This window comes from Somniosus microcephalus, chromosome 1 (genome assembly GCF_052327205.1).
Source record: "Somniosus microcephalus isolate GS21.2 chromosome 1, FLI_Smic_1.0, whole genome shotgun sequence".
Taxonomy (NCBI): Eukaryota; Metazoa; Chordata; class Chondrichthyes; order Squaliformes; family Somniosidae; genus Somniosus; species Somniosus microcephalus.
In genome coordinates, this window is record NC_140987.1 from 326,367,757 (window position 1) to 326,389,836 (window position 22,080).

A 22,080-nucleotide genomic window follows, 5' to 3' on the forward strand; every position below is an offset into this window, starting at 1 on the left:
TGGTAAAATAATGAGAGAAACTTGTAAGCTGTTACACGTAGCACAAAAATACCATATACCATATCACCCCCAGAGCTCGGGGATGGTAGAAAGAATGAATAGGACACCGAAAAACGCGCTGACAAAAGCTTTCCAAGAAACAGGGAAGGGATGGTCGGAATTATTACCCAGCATACTAATGAGGCTGCGAGCCACCCCAGGACGAACGACCGGACTGACCCCCTATGAATTAATGACAGGACGAGCTATGAGACTACCAGAGGATTTGGCTGGAGGGGTGGGAGAACCAGGACCAGTACAAGAGAGATTAAGGCGATACTTAGTACAACTAAATCAGGAGGTACAAGCACTGAATAAAGAAGTAAGGAACCAATAACAGATTAAAGATCTAGAAAAGCAGAATGCTGGACTTAAACCAGACGAGTTGCCCAGAATAGGTCAACAAGTAATGACACAAGTTATCGGAAGAAAGGGAATGGAACCCCGTTGGACGGGGCCATATACTGCATTAATGACAAGTGATACGTGTGTTTGTCTACAGGAACCAACGGGTACACGATGGAAGCACTGGACCCAGGTGAAACCATTTAACACTAAAGACCCCCATTCTACCCTCTCCTCTAGGGGAAAGAGCTCAGAAGACGACCAGACCTCTGTTTAAATTACAGGTAAACATGGATCCAGTGAGATGGATTATCATAACTACTCTGATGACAACACTTATAAGCCCAAATAACAGGCTGAAAGAAATGGACTGCAAGTTAAGATCCCTTAGCGGAGACTCCACGAGGAACTTCATTATATCACAAAGTTATGAGTGTGAAAAACAAGGAAAAGGATGTTACAGGTGTAACGGTATCTGGGTGAACTTGGATCAACGACCATGTGGACCCTGTAGAATGACAGATACCAGCAATATGGTAAGATGTAATAGACACTGGAAGGTGTTGGGTCAAGTAGGGGGAGGGTATGTCCTGAGCTGCACGGACGATATCATAAGATGGACTACTGTACACGGCATTACAACACCTCAACCAACAAGGATCACACCACAAGGAGTAACCCTAGAACCAACACCTCCAATCACAACGACACCTGAAGAACGAAGGTGTCCGAAATTGATGCCTGGGCCCGAAAATGGACTGGTGTTATTTACCGAGGGAGAACAATTGTATGATAATGTGAAACACGAAATTGTACCGGTACTGATGAACTGAACCATGCTACAATGGCCAGGATATTGTGAAAGATTTACTAAACTAGAGAGTTGTATGCATATATAAGGAATGTAATTAACCAAGCTGCTGATGCAACAGGGGCTACTAGTTTCAGGGGGCATGCTGCATTCCACCAAAGAATTAAGAGGGGCTTAAGAAACGATGTACTCACGGGAATAAATACGGGGACGTCATTCATTAATGCCCCAGATATACAAGGAGTCCAGAGTAGTGTGGAACAATTACAAAGGGTAATACAACAGATTTTAGAGAAAGAAACTGGTTTGGTTCAACAAGACTCAGAGTTGGGAGAATATACGATAAGGAAATTACTCGAGGGAATCAAAGTTATAGAAGACCATGCTAGCACTATCAACAAACTAAACCATAGAGATGAGGAACAGGCAAAAGATGGGGTAGGGAGAGGTTTGTGCCATGCCTACGGCCAATGGACCACCGGACAGTTAAAACACAATCTGGCACAGATACAACGAGGTGAGGTACCAGACAGGATTAACAGCACACAGCTCTATGGCCTGAGCCAGAATCCAGGCCCTCCGAGTGCTTGTACCCTCAAGGGGATGACCAAAGTATATCCAGTGATACAAAAATGCAAAGCAGAAATGAAGCAATGATAGGCATGGTACTCATGATACCAGTGGTGAGACTAGACACGACTCCATACCCACAGTACCAGGTAACAAACATAGGCATAGTGAGGGGTGAGACATACCTCCGATACTATCCAATTGATACCTATGCTATCAGGAAGAATGGTACTACAAGAGGAGTCTCCCTAAACGGATGCCATGGGAAAGGTATGCTTACAATATGCCCACATCCGATAGGAGAAGGCCCTAAGGATGAGTGCGGTTATAATACGACAGAGGGGTGCATGTTGGAATTATCACGTCGATGACCATCACACCCATTCGGGATATAGAGACAGAGGGGAGTATTGTATAGCCACCACAGAGACTGAGTACCAATATAGTAACCTTGTATGTGTAATCACAATGCCTAACTTCTGCTTCACACCAAAGATCCCGGTGACAATTTGACACACCAGATTGGTGTATGTACACTCAAGGGAGGAAATGAGACTAAATGTGCCAGATAGTTTAAGGGACGAATTGGTCAATTATGAAGATCCGGTGGGGGCTCCGATACCCCGCCTGCAGGAGGATCTGCAAGAAATGAAAGAGGATTTAAGTAAAATGGTGAAACAATACGTAATGTTGCAAAGGAACCTTGGGGAACTAGAAAGGGACATAGAAGTAGAACTACAGGAGGTTCCATGGTATAAGAAGCTGTGGGATTGGGGGATGAATGTCAACATCCACCCCTGGACCCGCATTATGTCTCACATATACTAGTTATAGTACAATTGGTTTTGGTGATAGGAATGGGAATATCAGCATGTGCCGCCTGTAAAAAATGTAGAAAACAAAAAAGAAAGAAGGAAATGGAAGAAATGTACATGACCTTGATAAAGTAGTAATGTATGTCGTTCGGTGGTAATTGTTACAGAAACCTCCTGGGCAGATTCCCATCGAGCAGACAATTACTATAATTTGCTCAAGTACTGTAACCCACAATGCTATTCCCTGAAAGAAATCTATCTAATTTACATTTGAATGAATCAACACTGACTGCTTCCACCATTTCCCTAGGGAGCCTGTTCCACAGATTGACCACTCGATCACCGAAATATGGTTTCCACAGATTAGTTTTGAATTTACTCCTTCAAGCGCAGACCGTGTCCTCTGGTTCTACTGTCCTGGATACGGTGAAACAGCTTATCACGGTCGACATAATCTAGTCCCTTTAGAATTCTAAAAACGATATCACCGCTCAACCTCCTCTTTTCCAATGTAAGAAGTCACACAACACCAGGTTATAGTCCAACTGTTGGACTATAACCTGGTGTTGTGAGACTTCTTACATTTGTCCACCCCAGTGCAACACCGGCATCTCCACACCACGGCTACTATCTCTTTTCCAGTGAGAACAAGCCCAATTTACATAATTGCTGCTTATAATCCAATCCCTCCATTCCCTCAATCATTCTGGTTGCTCTCTTCTGTATCCTTTAAAGTTTCTCTCTTGCACTTCTTACATTTCCTGCACCGCTCCTCGATTTTCAGGTTTCTGACAATGGTTAGTCAACCTTTCAGGAATGGCACAGGTTGTCCTCAAATTTTCCCTCCCTCTGAGGCAGCGGCTTGCATCCCCTTGCTGGCTGATTCCAACAACTTAACTGAGGAGCATAGTTAAACATAGAAACATAGAAGATAGGAGCAGGAGTAGGCCATTCGGCCCCTCGAGCCTGCTCCGCCATTCAATGCGATCATGGCTGATCATCCAAATTCAGTACCCTGTCCCTGCTTTCTCCCCATACCCCTTGATCCCTTTAGCCTTAAGAAATATATCCAACTCCTTCTTGAATATATTTAATGAATTGGCCTCTACTGCCTTCTGTGGTAGAGAATTCCACAGGTTCACCACACTCTGGGTGAAGAAATTCTTCCTCAATTCTGTCCTAAATGGCTTACCCCTTATCCTTAGACTGTGACCCCTGGTTCTGGACTACCCGACTATCGGGAACATCCTTCCAGCATCTAGTCTGTCCAGTCCTGTCAGAATTTTATAAGTTTCAATGAGATCCCCTCTCATTCTTCTAAACTCCAGCGAGTACAAGCCCAATCGACCCAATCTCTCCTCATACGTCATTCCTGCCATCCCAGGTATCAGCCTGGTGAATCTTCGCTGAACTCCTTCCATGGCAAGAATATCCTTCCTCAGATAAGGCGACCAAAATTGCACACAATACTCAAGATGTGGTCTCACCAAGGCCTTGTATAACTGCAGCAAGACATCCTTGTTCCTGTACTCAAACCCTCTCGCTACGAAGGCCAACATACCATTTGCCTTCTTAACCACCTGCTGCACCTGCATGCTTACCTTCAGCGACTGGTGCACAAGGACACCCAGGTCTCGTTGCACTTCCCCTTCTCCCAATCTATTGCCATTCAGATAATAATCTGCCTTCCTGTTTTTGCCACCAAAGTGGATAACCTCGCATTTATCCACGTTATATTGCATCTGCCATGCTTCTGCCCAATCACCCAACCTGTCCAAATCATCCTGGAGTTTCTCGGCATCCTCCTCACAGCACACGCCCACCCAGCTTTATGTCGTCTGCAAATTTGGAGATATTACATCTAGTTCCCTTGTCTAGATCATTAATATATATTGTGAATAGCTGGGGTCCAAGGACCGATCCCTGCGGTACCCCACTAGTCACTGCCTGCCACTCGGAAAAAGACCCGTTTATTCCAACTCTTTGCTTTCTGTCTGCCAACCAGTTCGCTATCCAAGTCAATACCTTGCCCCCAATCCCATGTGCCTTAACTTTACACGCTAATCTCTTATGTGGGACCTTATCGAAAGCCTTCTGAAAGTCCAAATACACCACATCCACTGGTTCTCCCTTATCTATTTTACCAGTTACATCCTCAAAAAATTCCAGTAGATTAGTCAAGCACGTTGGAGGAAAAGCAGCAATACTGCCAAGGTGAGACCACTGAACACGGTGAGATCTTTAAGAAAAACAGTGATACTGCTTGCAAGTCCATGGAAATGAAGAGTCACACATTTTCACAAAAAACAGAAACTGTAATTTCATCTCTTCTTCGTCAGCACCTCCAAACCCGTGAACTCCACCACAAATCACAAGTCTGAAATCACCTGTTTAAAGCGGGGGGGGGGGGGGGGGGGAGTTGAAAACACCTGGTTAAGGGGCGGATAGGGCGGTCTTGGTTCTTCTGTAGTCAACCGTGGTGCCTGGCTTGCACTATCAGGCTGTTGACACAGTCAAGGCTGTGCATGGTAAATGCAACATTGCAGCTTTAGTCCAGGAAATGCTCTGGACACTTTTCTCTAAACCCTCTTCCAGAAATTAATGTCCTTTTGAAAGTAGGATGCTTCAAAGTGTACATACAAGGTGTGACTTGCGATCCAGCGCTTGCAGCATAAAGTCATAGAGTTATACAGCACAGAAAGAGGCCCATCGGCCCAACGCGTCCGCGCCGGCCATCAAGCCCTGTCTAATCTAATCCCATTTTCCAGCATTTAGTCCGTAGCCTTGTATGCTATGGCCTTTCAAGTGCTCATCCAAATGCTTCTTGACTGTTGTGAGGGTTCCTGCCTCTACCACCCTTTCAGGCAGTGAGTTCCAGATTCCAACCGCCCTCTGGGTGAAAAAGTTTTTCCTCAAATCCCCTCTAAACCTCCTGCCCCTTACCTTGAATCTATGCCCCCTTGTTATTGACCCCTGTACTAAGGGGAAAAGTTCCTTTCTATCTACCCTATCTATGCCCCTCATAATTTTGTACACCTCAATCAGGCCCCCCCCTCAGCCTTCTCTGCTCTAAGGAAAACAACCCCAGCCTGTCCAGTCTTTCTTCATAGCTGAAGCGCTCCAGCCCAGGTAACATCCTGGTAAATCTCCTCTGCACCCTCTCCAAAGCAATCACATCCTTCCAAAAGTGTGGCGACCAGAATTGCACACAGTACTCCAGCTGTGGCCTTACCAGCGTTTTGTACAGCTCCATCATAAGCTCCCTGCTCTTATATTCTATGCCTCGGCTAATGAAGGCAAGTATCCCATATGCCTTTTTAACCACCTTATCCACCTGTTCTGCTGCCTTCAGGGATCTATGTACATGCACACCAAGGTCCCTCTAATCCTCTGTCTTTCCTAGGGTCTTACCATTCATTGTGTATTCCCTTGTCTTGTTAGTCCGTCCAAAATGCATCACCTCTCACTTTTCAGGGTTAAATTCCATTTGCCACTGTTCCGCCCATCTGACCAACCCATCTATATCGTCCTGTAGCCTGAGGCTTCCCTCCTCGCTATTTACCACCCCACCAATTTTCGTGTCATCTGCGAACTTACTGATCATACCTTTTACATTCACATCCAAATCATTAATGTAGACCACAAACAGCAAGGGACCCAGCACCAATCCCTGCGGTACCCCACTGGACACAGGCTTCCAGTCACAAAAACAACCTTCCACCATCACCCTCTGCCACTAAGCCAGTTTTGGATCCAATGTGCCAAGGCACCCTGGATCCCATGGGCTCTTACCTTCCTGACCAGTCTCCTATGCGGGACTTTATCAAAAGCCTTACTGAAATCCATGTAAACCACATCCACTGCACTACCCTCAACCACACACCTAGTCACCCGCTCGAAAAATTCAATCAAATTGGTCAGACATGATCTTCCCTTGACAAAGCCATGCTGGCTATCCCGAATTAATCCTTGCCTCTCCAAGTGGATAATTTCCCTACCACTGATGTTAGGCTCACTGGCCTGTAATTCCCTGGTTTATCCCTACTACCCTTCTTGAATAATGGTACTACGTTAGCTGTTCTCCAGTCCACTGGCACATCCCCTGTGGCCAGAGAGGTTCTGAAAATTTGTGCCAGAGCCCCTGCAATCTCCTCCTTTGCCTCACATAGTAGCCTGGGATACATCTCGTCCGGGCCTGGGGATTTATCCACTTTTAAGCCTGCTAAAACCGCTAGTACCTCCTCCCTCTCGATGCTAATATGTTCAAGTATATCACAGTCCCCCTGCCCGATTTCTATGTCCACATCGTCCTTCTCCATAGTGAACACAGATGCAAAAAATTCATTTAAAACCCCACCTACATCTTCTGGCTCTACACACAGCTTGCCACTTCGGTTCCTAATGGGCCCTACTCTTTCCCTAGTTATCCTCTTGCCCTTAATATACTTATAAAACACCTTAGGATTTTCCTTTATTTTGCTCGCCAGTGTTATTTCATGGCCCCTCCTCGCTCTCCTAATTGCTTTTTTAAGTATCCCCCTGCACTTTTTATACTCCTCTAGGGCTTCCTCTGTCTTTAGTCCTTTGTATCTGCCAAAAGTCCCCCTTTTTTTCCCTAATCCATTCTCGTATATCCCTGGGCTTGTTGGTCCCACCCTTGACCTTTACGGGAACTTGTTGCCATTGTACTCTCTCAATTTCCTTTCTGAAAGACTCCTATTGCTCTGATGTGGATTTTCCTTCAAGTAGCTGATCCCAGTCCACATTGGCCAGATCCTGCCTTATCATATTAAAATCGGCCTTCCCCCAATTTAGAACCTTTATTTCCGGTCCATCCATGTCATTTTCCAGGACTACCTTAAATCTCACCGAATTATGGTCACGGTCACCAAAGTGCTCACCTACTAACACTTCCACCACTTGCCCGGCCACATTCCCTAGAATTAGGTCCAGTACCGCCCCCTCTCTTGTAGGACTTTCTACATGCTGGCTCAAAAAGCTCTTCTGTATGCACTTTAAGAATTCTGCACCCTCTAAGCCTTTCACATTCTGACTATCCCAGTTAATATTGGGAAGTTGAACTCCCCCACTATTATTACCCTATTATTTGCACACTTCTCTGAGATTTGCCTACATATCTGTTCCTCTATCTCCCCCTGACTGTTTGGGGGCCTATAGTATGCTCCCAGCAAAGTGCTTGCCTCCTTTTTGTTTTTAAGTTCTACCCATATGGCCTCATTAGAGGAACCTGTTAATATATCATCCCTCCTTACAGCAGTAATTGACTCCTTTAATTAATATTGCGACACCCCCTCCTCTTTTACCCCCCCCACCCCCGTCTCGCCTAAAGATTCTATACCCCGGAATATTGAGCTGCCAGTCTTGCCCCTCCCTCAACCATGTCTCCGTGATAGCCACAATATCATACTCCCATGTGTTCATCAACAACTTCAGTTCATCCACCTTATTCGCAAGACTCCTTGCATTAAAATAAATGCCATTCAGCCTTGCCCTACTCCCTTGTGCCGTTACATATTTGCTCTGCCTTCCAGTCTGACTTGTTTTTCCCCTCTATATTTGGCTGTACATCACCCCCTATTATAGCTCCACTCTGTATCCCATCCCCCTGCCAAGTTAGTTTAAACCCCCCCGAACAGTGCTAGCAAACCTCCCCGCAAGGATATTTGTCCCGTTCTGGTTCATGTGCAACCCGTCCGACTTGTACAAGTCCCACCTTCCCCAGAAGCAGACCCAGTGATCCAGGAAACTAAAGCCCTCCCTCCTGCACCAACTCTTTAGCCACGCATTCATCTGCTCTATCCTCCTATTCCTATACTCACTAGCACGTGGCACCAGGAGTAATCCAGAGATTACAACCTTTGAGGTCCTGCTCTTTAATCTGCTACCTAGCTCCCTAAACTCTTGCTGCAGGACCTCATCCCTCTTCCTACCCATGTCGTTGGTCCCAATGTGAACCACGACCTCTGGCTGTTCACCCTCCCCCTTCTGAATGCCCTGCAGCTGTTCAGTGACATCCTTGACCCTGGCACCAGGGAGGCAACAAACCATCCTGGAGTCACGTCTACAGCCACAGAAACGCCTATCTGTTCCCCTTACGATAGAATCCCCTACCACTATTGCTCTCCCACTCTTTTTCCTCCCTTCCTGAGCAGCAGAAGCACCCGGCCGTACCAGTAGTATTTATAAGGTTATAATATGCACGCTATGCTCAAATGCCTGCATATAGTACGAACACACACATTCCGTGCAGTAGGTAATATAGAAAGGGCAACTGATGCATTTACATGGCATCAAACACAAAAAGTAAACTTTGACTGATGAAATTAAAAGCCCCATGTGTTAGTTTAATTTGAAATCATGTAACACAACTATTTTGTTGTGCAACGAATCACAGTTAGAAAAAAACAGGAATGTTTGAGTGGGTTCTACATTCTGCAATGGACATTCCCAAGAGCATGACCTTACCTTTAATGATTTTAAAAAAAAGGATTTTAAAGATAAAGGATCTGCATATAGATTGCAGTCATTCAGAATGCTTCTGGGATTGGTCCCCTTAAACAAATTCATGGCAGTGCATGCAATGAAACCAGAAAACTATATCTGAAAGATGTTTCTTGGCAACTGCACTGAGCTAATGGAGGCGCCACTATTTTTATCTGAGCTACGGTTATAATTCATTTCAACTGCGGCACCAAACATCAGCTTAGCAGGAAAGGTACTTTCCAAAAAAAAAAAAAATAATGAACCACAGATGCATTTGTACAAGTATTTGGTTTCAAACCAATATGCTGTAGCTAAAACAGGTGACAAGGCCCAAAGTGACTCCAGAGCAAAGCACTTCACATGAACGCTACAACTGTAGTGTGAATACACCCCAAGGGGGCAGTGAATATCAAGTTACTTTAAGTTTGCTAAGGCTTAATATTGAAACTGATTTCCAACAAACACACAGATTCATTATCCTGGATACCCAGAGAAGAGGTCAAAAATGAGACTGGAGTATGTTTCTACACTAACTACTGCAGCAGTGGTGTGGTTAAGAACAGACTGAATCACTGTCTGGCCTTTTCTTTGTGTTTACCCGCAAAGGAGCCTTGGATAAGTGAGGTGACAGCTCTAATAAAGCACATTCTCAATGTGTTTTTTTTGACTGACATTTTCCCAAGGAAAGTTAAAATAAGGGAAACCAAGCGAACGGGAAAGCCTACAGTAGTTTGCAGCTCGTGAAACATTCTGGGACAGTGCTGCAGCAATGTTAATTCTTCTACAGCCTCCCCTCAAGATTATGCAAACCACAAAACAAAACTGTGCGTGGAGATGTCAGTTGTGACTTTCGGTAACAAGAAGCGACTTTTTGCAATTCACAGATTTCCAAACTAACAACCAACATAGAATGGAACAAAGTCTATTAAATACATTGTAGGGAGGAAAACTGCTCATAAACAAAGGTGGATGCAGGACTAACAACTACAAGTTTTCTTACCAACCTTAGGATAATACATCAGTACGATGAATGACAATGGTGGGAGAATGCAACCAAGAGGGAAACAACCAATGTGATACACAGGGGTGACAGAACGAGTTCTTATAGGGCATGAGCAACCTTCTTTAAGGGGTAACCTGATTTTAGTAAAAAAGCACACGCTGAATAGGAAATGAAAACAATAACTGAAGAATAAAGTTTCCCCAGGAAAAACATTCCTTGAAGGAGATCAGAAAACCCTCGGTGACCCTTGAATTGTCACTGTGCCCAAGTATCATTGCTACTTTGACTTTTGACATTGTGGGAAATACCATAACTGTTACACTTAAATATCACAAAATACTTATGCATGAGAAAGGCCATTTGGCCCATCTTAATCCATTCCATCTAGAATGGGCCTACAGTTCCTCATTGCTGCATCTAATTGTTTAAGTAACTCCAGGGTTTTTTGCCACCACCATGCTATCTGAAAGCTCACTAAGTGCCGCTCCTGACCCAAACCCATTGCATCTAGCTCCCTTTTTAGAAATCTTGAGGTTTCTGGTCCTTCCCATCTCCTGCCCTTCCTGTCACCCAGTCACGCCACCTTTCATTCCCCCCTCCCCCCCGAAAAGCCCAAGTTTCTCTGGCACAGGCTCGACGGGCCAAATGGCCTCCTTCTGTGCTGTAACCATTCTATGATTTCCTCCTAACTCAGACATGACACTGGAGATGAGCTTAGTCACTCTTCTCTGAACTGTCTCCAGCACTTGAATGCTTCCCTACTTTAACTCATCACTACTGTTCTGCCTTCCTACTGTCCTGCCTTCATCCCAGGCTTGAACCCCTCTTGGTTAAGCCCACAGCTATCTCTCTGTGCTCTCGGTATTCTCCAGAGGAACCATTGAGGCACCAGTCACTGCCTCCTTACGAGCATCAACCTCAACTGTCCTATCCTATTCTCTCGCTGACCTTCTTGCCCAGTGCATCCTCTGAGGGCTAATCTCACTAACCTCCTTCGAGTCCTGCTGATTCCACCCACCTTTATCCCCATGGACCCTGCCAGCGGATCAACACTAACCACCCCCCGCCCCCAATCCCACCATTTCCCTCCAGAATGTCTGTTTAATTGCGAACCAGGCCATGCCATCCAGCTTATTGTGGATGATTTGTACTGACATCATAACTGTGATGGAAACTTGACTCATGGGTGGCAACACCTTGTCCGTTAATGAAACCTCACCACTTAGCTATTGTTTCCACCACCTGATTCGCACTAACCACTGTATGGTGATGTGGCTCTCATCAAGTCACACCATGGTCTCCGACCCCCTAACCTGCTACTCTTGCAAACTATGGCCCCGTCTCCAACCTCCTTTTCCTCTCCAAAGTCCTGAACGTGTTATCGCCTCCCAAATCCATGCCCATTTTCTCCACAAATCCAAAACTATCATCTTCGGCCCTGACCACAAGCTCTGTACTCTGGTCACTGATTCCATCCCCCTCCCGGCCACTGTCTCAGCTTGAACCACATTGTTCATCCCCTTTACAACCTATTTGACCCCGAGCTTCCCTTCCAATGCCATATCCTCTCCATCACAAAGAACAACTACTTCCACCTCGGTAACAATGCTCGGCTCCGCCCTTGCCTTAGCCCATCTGTTGCTGAAACCCTCAGCCATGTGTATGTTACCTCCAGACTTGATTATTCCAATGCCTAATCCCTCCGTAAACTTCAGATCACTTCAAACTCTGCTGCCCATATGTTATCCTGTACCAAGTCCCAGGTCCCGCTTACCCCTCACCCCTGTGCAGAGTTTAATTTAATGCAGGATTCTGGATTTACCGTTTTCGTATCATTTACTATCTTATGTGCCTCTATATAATCATCTCTCGGACACCTCCTGTCCAGGCTGAAGATCCCAAGTTTCTCCAGTCTTTCCTCATAACTCACACCCGACACTGGGGATAAGCTCAGTGGCTCTTCTCTGCACTGCACCAGTGCTTGAACCTTGTGCCTCGGGGGCCAGAACGGGACACAGTTCTCAAGGTGCCGTCTGACCAGAGCACGGTACAGTTTGATCATGACTTCCTCTGACTTCTATTCTATTGGTTTGCCTATGCAATTCAACATTGGCTTTGTAGATTGCTGCTCTGCAATGTTTGGCTGTGTTGAGCGTCAAGTCAACTCATTCTTTAAAATCTATTAAACAAGTCTCAAAATATTCTACAGTGTACTCAGCTAAACTCCTCACCATGGTGGATAGTAATAAACCATCCAACGGGTTTGTGAGCAGACACCAGTTCCAAAATGGTACCACTCATATTCCTAAAAGGGCTGTGTGGCAATCTATCTACAGGGTGTACGGTAATGCGAAAGTTCTATTCTGAAAAGAAAGGGCTTGAACGAGTCAATGCTGCACAGAACCATTGCACTGAAACACAATGGGGCATATTTTTCTCTTCCTGGGCATACTGGATCAGACTTACTGGTACTTTGCCAACTAAACCCAATGCAGTCGCCACCAGTTACACCACCCACGCTGATCATGGGCAGTCGCCCATATTGGACAAATGGCACTAACCATTTACCATTTTTATTGAATTCAATTACAAAGATGCCAGTTATAACACATTAAATGCGCCGGCTCTTTTGGGCAATTCAATAAGCTTTTCGCATCTCATTAAAGTGCAATTAAGTGCAGTTACCTGAGGAGTTGAGTGCTTCTGAGCGCTGTCCAACTCTTATCTGTTTTTAATGCTTTAGGAACAGCTGATGGAAGCTGCCCTGTGTGTCCGCTTTCTGACTGCAGTAGTTGTTGACACAGTACGAACAGCTGATGGAGGCTTCAGGCAGCTTCAATCAGCTGTTTGCTAAATACAGATCATCTGTCCATTTCCATTTAAATAAATTAACTGATTTTGGATCGACTTCGCATCATGCAATACAGTCCCCACCACTTTACAACTAGATTAGAGATCCTAGATCCTTACCATTGCACTAGGCAGTCCAATGGATTTAACGTTCACCCCGTATAGTGGGAAAATCGCATTAGTAAGAACACAGCCACTATATGTGGTGGAGACTGTACCTGCATTGCATGGTTCTCTACCTTCTGTTTCAAAAGGGCAGGTGAGAGTCCTGATAATCAGCTACTTTATACAGAAATTCCTGTCTGTTTGGTTGTAAAAATCCCAATAAAGATTACCAAGAAGAAAAAATACCTACCCAATTCTCCAGCTGCATTTCTACCGCCAACTGCATAAAGATGCCCTTTCAGGGCACTGAGGTGGAAGAAAGTACGCTTTTCATTTAAAGATGCTACTTGCATCCATTTGTTGTACCGAGGGTCATATCTGAACACGGTATCAACAGCAGTCTTTCCTTTTGTATCGTAATTGCTCTGCCCACCTACAACGTAAAGGAAGTTTCCAATCACTGCAATGCCATGCTGGTACCTCGGTGCGTCCATTGGAGCTAGCGATTTCCATTCGTGGGCCTTTTCATCATATAATCTTAGCTCTTTGCTCACAACCAGCTGCTGCCTTAGCACTCCGCCCAAGGTTACTAAGTGCGTGTTATCTGAACGGATACAGGTTCTCTCAGACTGCATAACAGGCTGCATGTAGGGCATCATTTGATAGTTACTGGCTTCCAGTAGCAGATTGACGCAAACATTGTCCGTTCTCATGAAGTCCACCGTTTGAACGTGATTAATTAATTCCTGCGGTGACATCAGCGGAAACCTAATATTCTTCATTATCTTTGAGGCAAAATCCATCCGTGAGTCCTCATATCTCAACCAACGACAGGCGGACTTGAAAAGTTCAAGTTCAGTGCAGTTTTTGAGGCTGTTGCTTGAAAGCACAAAGGCAAGTCGCTCAAATGGGAGTTTCACAAATTCTCCAGTACTTAGCAGTGCCGGGAAATTCTTCAGAATGAAGTTATTTACATATTTATCTACTTCTGTCAAGTTGTAGGTATTAGCGATTCGTCCAACCTCAACACAGTTTTCAAGCAAAACCTAGAAGGTATCAGAAATAACAGGTTAAAAATTAAGCCTCTGATTCGAAGGTTAGTCTTCCTCGTCCTTGCTTTATTAAAAAAAAAAGCTCATCATGGTATGGGATGTTGGTGCCGAGGAATGGAAAGCACTTCCCAGTTGAGCCACCCAGTGTCACACCAAGAATTGGTATAGTTGGTATGTAATTCTCTGCAACAATGCACTTCAGTCTCAACCTCAGAAGAGCACTAGTGTGCCATTTTCTCCCCCATTTTCCACATCAAACATGCTTAATCGTGCTTGAATGAGTAGGATCCCTAATTAGTGCCAAATTAGGGACAGTTTTGTGCTGTAGCCCCAGAAAGTAAGTGGAGTGAGACTGCCACAGCATTAGGAGCCTTTCCACCCAGCAGACAGGGGAGCATCAGTCTGGAGTGCAGATGAACACAGGTCTCTGAGGTAAAAGGCCAGTGTCTAGTCTGCTTTGCCATCTAATTTCCTGGTGAATATTTCGCAAGAACTAGGTACTGCACGACATCCAATTCTAAAGAATTAATGAATTTTGGAGAAAATAAAATTGCAGGTATTGTTAATGAATGTCAGGTATCTCAAGCAAAGCAAGATGAATCTAATAACTACAAAAAAAATTGACAGCACATCAATTTACTTCTTACAAATGATATGTAAAAACCATTGGGATTCTGTACTGGATATATATCTAATTTGCCAAAACTAACTATGACAAAGTGCTTGCGCTTGCAAAATATAAATGCTGACAGCTTATATTTTTTCTAACCTAACAAAGTGTCTGTGCAACTGCAGGAAATATCTTACGCATCAATCTAGTTACCAATATTCAACATTAACTGTTATATAGGAATTATATATGCATGCTGGACGATTTAATATTGAATAAGTGCAAAGAAAAATCTTACCCCAGATATAAGAAATACTTTACAGAAGTCCAGGACAGGTAAAATCTGCAGAAAGCTGGCTGCTTCCAAGGTATCCTGGAGGTTGTCCATGTTCAGGGAGAGCTTCGCAGTATAAATGAAATCAATGATTTTCTTAAGCCCTATTCGGTTCACCCCATGAAGTTTAATGCACATTAGGTCCTGCTCCTTCATTCCGCCTGATCACAAGAAAGAAAATTGCCTTTTCATTTTGTGTTTGCACAGAACCTTAGACTGGTATTATTTCAAGACAAAAATCAACAAGTAGAGATGTCTCAGTAGATCTACAGGTCAAATACTATTGATTAACCCTTTATAACATTGCATGAAACATTGGAATATTGAAAAATTCTTACCTTTTAAGTTAACATATGAAGAAAGTCATTAACAATAAAGAAGCATCAATTACAGTCTAAATTCTCAGGGCTTTGACCTTATTTGGCATTATAGATCAGGAAATATTTTGATATTGAGAAGGAGATACAGATAAATGCAGATTGGTTGCTCCAGTGGGTCACTGGTTACAAAGCACTGCCTACAACAGCAACAACTTGCATTTACATAGTGCTTTTAAAGCTGGAAAATGTCCCAAGGAACTTTACAAAGGGGTAAAAACTAAAAGTAGCAACACCGAGGCCACGTTGGGAGAGTTAGAAGAGGTGACCGAATGCTTGGCTCTAAACAGGGTTTTAAGAAAGTTTTTTTTTAAAAAGGTGATTGGATGATTGCTTGGGCAAGGGGGGGGGGGGAAAGAGTTGAGGGAGAGGGGGGAGTGGGGCGGGGCGGGGGAGAGGGGGGAGTGTGGAGAGGGCAGGGGGGAGAGTGGAGAGGGCAGGGGGGAGAGAGTGGAGAGGGCAGGGGGGGAGAGTGGAGAGGGCAGGGGGGAGAGTGGAGAGGGCAGGGGGGAGAGTGGAGAGGGCAGGGGGGAGAGTGGGGAGGGCAGGGGGGAGAGTGGGGAGGGCAGGGGGGAGAGTGGGGAGGGCAGGGGGGAGAGTGGGGAGGGCAGGGGGGAGAGTGGGGAGGGCAGGGGGGAGAGTGGGGAGGGCAGGGGGGAGAGTGGGGAGGGCAGGGGGGAGAGTGGGGAGGGCAGGGGGGAGAGTGGGGAGGGCAGGGGGGAGAGTGGGGAGGGCAGGGGGGAGAGTGGGGAGGGCAGGGGGGATAGTGGAGAGGGCAGGGGGGGCAGGGGGGGAGAGTGGAGGGGGCAGGGGGGGAGAGTGGAGGGGGCAGGGGGGGGGGGAGAGTGGAGGGGGCAGGGGGGGGGAGAGTGGAGGGGGCAGGGGGGGGGGAGAGTGGAGGGGGCAGGGGGGGGAGAGTGGAGGGGGCAGGGGGGAGAGTGGAGGGGGCAGGGGGGAGAGTGGAGGGGGCAGGGGGGAGAGTGGAGGGGGCAGGGGGGAGAGTGGAGGGGGCAGGGGGGAGAGTGGAGGGGGCAGGGGGGAGAGTGGAGGGGGCAGGGGGGAGAGTGGAGAGGGCAGGGGGGATAGTGGAGAGGGCAGGGGGGATAGTGGAGAGGGCAGGGGGGATAGTGGAGAGGGCAGGGGGGATAGTGGAGAGGGCAGGGGGGATAGTGGAGAGGGCAGGGGGGATAGTGGAGAGGGCAGGGGGGATAGTGGAGAGGGCAGGGGGGATAGTGGAGAGGGCAGGGGGGATAGTGGAGAGGGCAGGGGGGATAGTGGAGAGGGCAGGGGGGATAGTGGAGAGGGCAGGGGGGATAGTGGAGAGGGCAGGGGGGATAGTGGAGAGGGCAGGGGGGATAGTGGAGAGGGCAGGGTGGAGAGTGGAGAGGGCAGGGGGGAGAGTGGAGGGGCGGGGGGGGGGGGGGGGGAGAGTGGAGAGGGTGGGGGGGGTGGAGAGAGTAGACGACAGTAGGGTGGAGGTGGCTGAAGGCTTGGCCACCAATTTGCAGTGCTCCATAATCTGAACCAGAAGGGTACAGGTTTGATCCTCGGTCTGTGCTGTTCACCAATCTCAGATGGGGTAACTGCAGGGGCCCTACAACTGGTCTCCTTTGCTGAGTTAGGGAGAGCAAAAATCAACTAATGTCCCCTTTCCCAATTGCTATCCAGTAGCTGTGACCTCTGCCAGAAAGTACACGCGTGGATGTCATGCGAGAGGTTTTGGTGCCCTCGCTGGTCGAATAGCCCACTGACAAACCAGGCTCACACATGAAGACTGACCACTTGGCAGAGATACTGGAGGACTATCCTTGGAGTTGTACCCTGGGCCCTGATTGAGACTGTATTCGTACAAATGCACTTGATTTATTTATATGATACAACAAGGATAGTTTTAGACTGGATCAAAACTGCACACCTGGGGAATTCGAACCAGCTCCCTGGAGGGGGTCACACATCTCGGGGCACTCGGTGGGGTCGATTAACCATGCCACTTTTACACTGATGGGTATCAAGAAAAACTATTCGGTTGGGAATCCAATATGGTGCGAGTGATTCAGCCCATTTTTAGTAATAACAATGACTGAGCAACTTGTTTATTTATGCGATCTAAAAAAATCTAATCTGAACTTGTTGAAAAACATTACAGTACTATGAAAATTACACTAGAATCCATGCTCAGTCCCATAATGGCTATGTAGAATAACTTTTGACATCTACTTGCATTAATTGATTTTGGGTATGGAAGTAATGATACATTTGTACAAGGTAATGGTTAGGCCACAGTTGGAGCACTGTGTGTCAATTGTATTTAAGTTGTGTATAGCAATTGGGTGTTAACTGTATTCAGATGATGGGACTCTCTTGTGCACTTATACATATGGGAGTAGGCTGGGGAAGGGTTGCAAGCTTATCTTGGGGGTGCACAGTATGTAACGTGTGTCTCTGTGAATAAAGGCTTGTAAGTAACGAAAGACTAGGCTCCAGTGTTCTATCCTTCACCATTTGGCTATCTGGCTTTTACACTGTGTGCTGTTTTGGGGACCCCATTATAGAATGGGCATGAAGCAATTGATACAACCATTATAAATTGTTAATTTTCTATTTGTATTAAAATACAAATGTACAGCATGGATTCACCAACATGATGCCTGTGATGGGAAACTATATTTATGAGATGTGGCTTGAGATACTATTTCCACTGAAGCTGGGTTCCTACCATGGTTGAGGATGGGGATGTTCATGGAGCCGGCTCCTCCCATCAGTTGCCTGATTGACCACCACCATTCTTGACTGGATGTATTGGGGCTATAGAACTTTGCTGGTTTTAGAACCACTTAGTTTTTCTGTGGCCTGTTGCTTTTGGTGTTTTGCATACAATTAACCCAGTGTTGTAGCTTTATGAGCTTATGCTCCCAAGGGGAGACTTATGAAAGGTTTTGATAGGTACTAAGGAAAGACTGTTTCCTCTGGTTGGGCAGTCACTGATGAGAGGTCAGCAATTTAAAATTGTCACTAAACCATGCAGATCAGGGGGGCTCCCAGGTTCCGTTCCTGAGGCAGCAGATCTCAGCTGGGGGCAGGGGGGAGGGGAGTAGCTGATGTTGGCCTCAGCGCCCGGAGCCATGTTCATCCTCACGGCCCACCACCTCCGCAAGTTCATTCAAAAGCGAACCGACTCTTTATGACCCGACAGATTGATTCTCAACTTCAGTCAAACATCCCATTTTCCCATCTCCAATGAGAACTAATAAGCAAAAATATTCAAAGAATTTTAAAAAATATATAATTTTTTTAATGTTCTGATGAATTTTCTCCTGGGTTTGCTCGCAGCAGTGTCCTGGAGATCAATCTTCAATTCCTGAAGACTCCAGGACAATCCTGCCTGTGGCCGTGCTCCACGCTCAAAATGCTTGGAGAGAACAGTACACTGCAACCATTTTAACTCGGACATTACTGTACTCGCCTGTTGGAAAAGTTACCATGGAGGCAGATACAAGAGTGGAGATTCTTGCAACATTCATCAAAGCACAAAATGTTCCAAGCGCTTGCACAGTTGTCAGCTGATTACACAATTCCTTACATTTCACAAGAGCTATGACATTTTTTGTATCTTACCTGTGAACATAGCCTTAAAATAGTCACTGGCTGAGGCCATCATTGCTCTATGGACTGGAAATACTTCATCACCATCTCCTGGCACCAAGGTGACATCACAAAGTAAACCTTCAATTCGGAGCTGGTCGAACCCCTACAAAATTTAGATATTTCAAGATCAGCTTACAAGTTGTGAAATGCAAGTTTAAAAACATTTTGCCCATCAACCACTGCTGCATATATCTATGTGATGTACAATTGCTCTAAAATGAGTATTATAAACATATGAGCAAGCTTGGCTCAGTTGGTAGCACTCTCACCTCTTGGCAGTGGTCGTGGGTTCAAGTCTCACACCAGGGCTTAAGCACATAATCTAGACTGACACTTCAGTGCAGTACCGAGGTAGTGCTGCACTGTCAGATGTTAAACTCAAGCCCCCGCTGCCTGTTCAGATGGACACAAGAGCCATGGCACTATTTGAACAGGAACAAGTTCTCCTGGTGTTATGGCCAACAATCTCGCTTCAACCAACACCAAAAAGATTAACTGGTCATTCGTCTCATTTGTTATTTTGTGGGATCTGCTGTGTACACATTGGCTGCTGCATTTGCCTACATGACTAAATTGCAATTAATTTGATGTCCTGATGGTATGATAATGGTCTTAAAAATATCTAAGTTCCTTCTTTTTTATATCACACATTCCTCACTCTTCCATCGGCATCAAGCTGGGAAACCAATCTTGGTTTAATGATGAGGGTAGAAAGGAGTGCCAGAAGCAGCACCAAGCTCATAAAGCTACAACACTGGGTTAATTGTATGCAAAACACCAAAAGCAACAGGCCACAGAAAAACTAAGTGGTTCTAAAATCAGCAAAGTTCCATAGCCCCAATACATCCAGTCAAGAATGGTGGTGGTCAATCAGGCAACTGATGGGAGGAGCCGGCTCCATGAACATCCCCATCCTCAACCATGGTCGGAACCCAGCATGCGAGTGCAAGAATAACGCTGAAGTGTTTGCAAACGTCTTCAGCCAAAAGTACCGATGGATATCAGAATTGGCTTGCTCCAAGTAAGGCGGAGGTTGGGGATGGCATAAAAAGGGAAATTAAAGAAGCGTGCAATAAGGGCACAGCAGTCATCATGGGTGACTTTAATCTACATATAGATTGGGCTAACCAAATTAGTAACAATACTGTGGAGGAGGAATTCCTGGAGTGTTTACAGGATGGTTTCCTGGACCAATATGTCGAGGAACCAACCAGAGATCAGGCCATCTTAGACTGGGTATTATGTAACGAGAAAGGATTAATTAGCAATCTTGTAGTACGAGGCCCCTTGGGTCAGAGCGATCATAATATGATCGAATTCTTCATTAAGATGGAGAATGAAGTAGTTGACTCAGAGACTAGGGTCTTAAATTTAAATAAAGGAAACTACAATGGTCTGAGGCACAAGTTGGGTAGGATTGATTGGGGAATGTCACTCAAAGGGTTGACGGTGGATAGGCAATGGCAAACATTCAAAGACCGCATGGATGAACGACAGAATTTGTTCATCCCAGTTTGGCATAAAAATAAAACAAAAAAGGTGACTCAACCGTGGCTAACAAGGGAAATTAGGGATAGCATAAGATCCAAGTAGAGGACATATAAATTGGCCAGGAAAAGCAATAATCCTGAGGAGTGGGAGCAGTTTAGGATTCAACAAAGGAGGACAAAGGGATTAATTAAGAAGGGGAAAATAGAATATGAGAGTAAGCTTGTAGGGAACATAAAAACTGACTGTAAAAGCTTTTATAGATATGTGAAGAGAAAAAGATTGGTGAAGTCAAGCGTAGGTCCTTTGCAGTCAGAATCAGGGGAATTTATAATGGGGAACAAAGAAATGGCAGACCAACTAAATACATATTTTGGTTCTGTCTTCACAAAGGAGGACACAAATAACCTCCCAGAGATGCCGGGGAACATAGGGTCTGATGAAAGGGAGGAAGTGAAAGAAATCAGTATTTGTAGGGAAATGGTGTTAGGGAAATTGATGGGATTGAAGGCCGATAAATCCCCAGGGCCTGATAATCTACATCCTAGGGTACTTAAGGAAGTGGCCCTTGAAATAGTAGATGCATTGCTGGTCATCTTCCAACATTCGATGGAATCTGGAATAGTACCCATGGATTGGAGGGTAGCTAATGTTACCCCACTATTCAAAAAAGGTGGTAGAGAGAAAACGGGGAATTACAGACCGGTAAGCTTGACATCGGTAGTGGGGAAAATGCTGGAGTCCATTATAAAAGATGTAATGGCAGAGCACTTGGAAAACAGTGACAGGATCGGACAAAGTCAACATAGATTCACAAAAGGTAAATCGTGCTTGACTAATCTACTGGAATTTTTTGAGGATGTAACTGGTAAAATAGATAAGGGAGAACCAGTGGATCTGGACTTTCAGAAGACCTTCGATAAGGTCCCGCATAAGAGATTAGCGTGTAAAGTTAAGGCACATGGGATTGGGGCAAGGTATTGACTTGGATAGAGAACTGGTTGGCAGACAGAAAGCAAAGAGTTGGAATAAATGGGTCTTTTTCCAAGTGGCAGGCAGTGACTAGTGGGGTGCCGCAGGGCTTGGTCCTCGGACCCCAGCTATTCACAATATATATTAATGATCTAGACAAGGGAACTAGATATAATATCTCCAAATTTGCAGATGACACAAAGCTGGGTGGGCTTGTGTGCTGTGAGGAGGATGTCGAGAAACTCCAGGATGATTTGGGCATGTTGGGTGATTGGGCAGAAACATGGCAGATGCAATATAACGTGGATAAATGTGAGGTTATCCACTTTGGTGACAAAAACAGGAAGGCAGATTATTATCTAAATGGCAATAGATTGAGAGTAGGGGAAGTGCAACGAGACCTGGGTGTCCTTGTGCACCAGTCGCTGAAGATAAGCATGCAGGTGCAGCAGGCGGTTAAGAAGGCAAATGGTATGTTGGCCTTCGTAGCGAGAGGGATTGAGTACAGGAACAAGGATGTCTTGTTGCAGTTGTACAGGGCCTTGGTGAGACCACATCTT

The 22,080-nt window shown here is 45.6% G+C and overlaps 1 protein-coding gene across 5 annotated transcripts in view; it reads right to left on the reverse strand.

The window, feature by feature from the left end:
- LOC147124895 (kelch-like protein 13) overlaps window positions 1-22,080 on the reverse strand; it is a 458,191-nt gene that overhangs the window by 138,796 nt on the left and 297,315 nt on the right. For all 5 annotated transcript variants that reach the window (XM_085994366.1, XM_085994347.1, XM_085994356.1 and 2 more), the window contains 3 exons: window positions 19,031-19,163; window positions 15,003-15,199; window positions 13,293-14,088 (listed from right to left, as the gene is read on the reverse strand). In XM_085994366.1, the coding sequence (XP_085850492.1) occupies window positions 13,293-14,088; window positions 15,003-15,199; window positions 19,031-19,163 (1,126 nt within the window). The remainder of the gene's footprint in view (window positions 1-13,292; window positions 14,089-15,002; window positions 15,200-19,030; window positions 19,164-22,080) is intronic.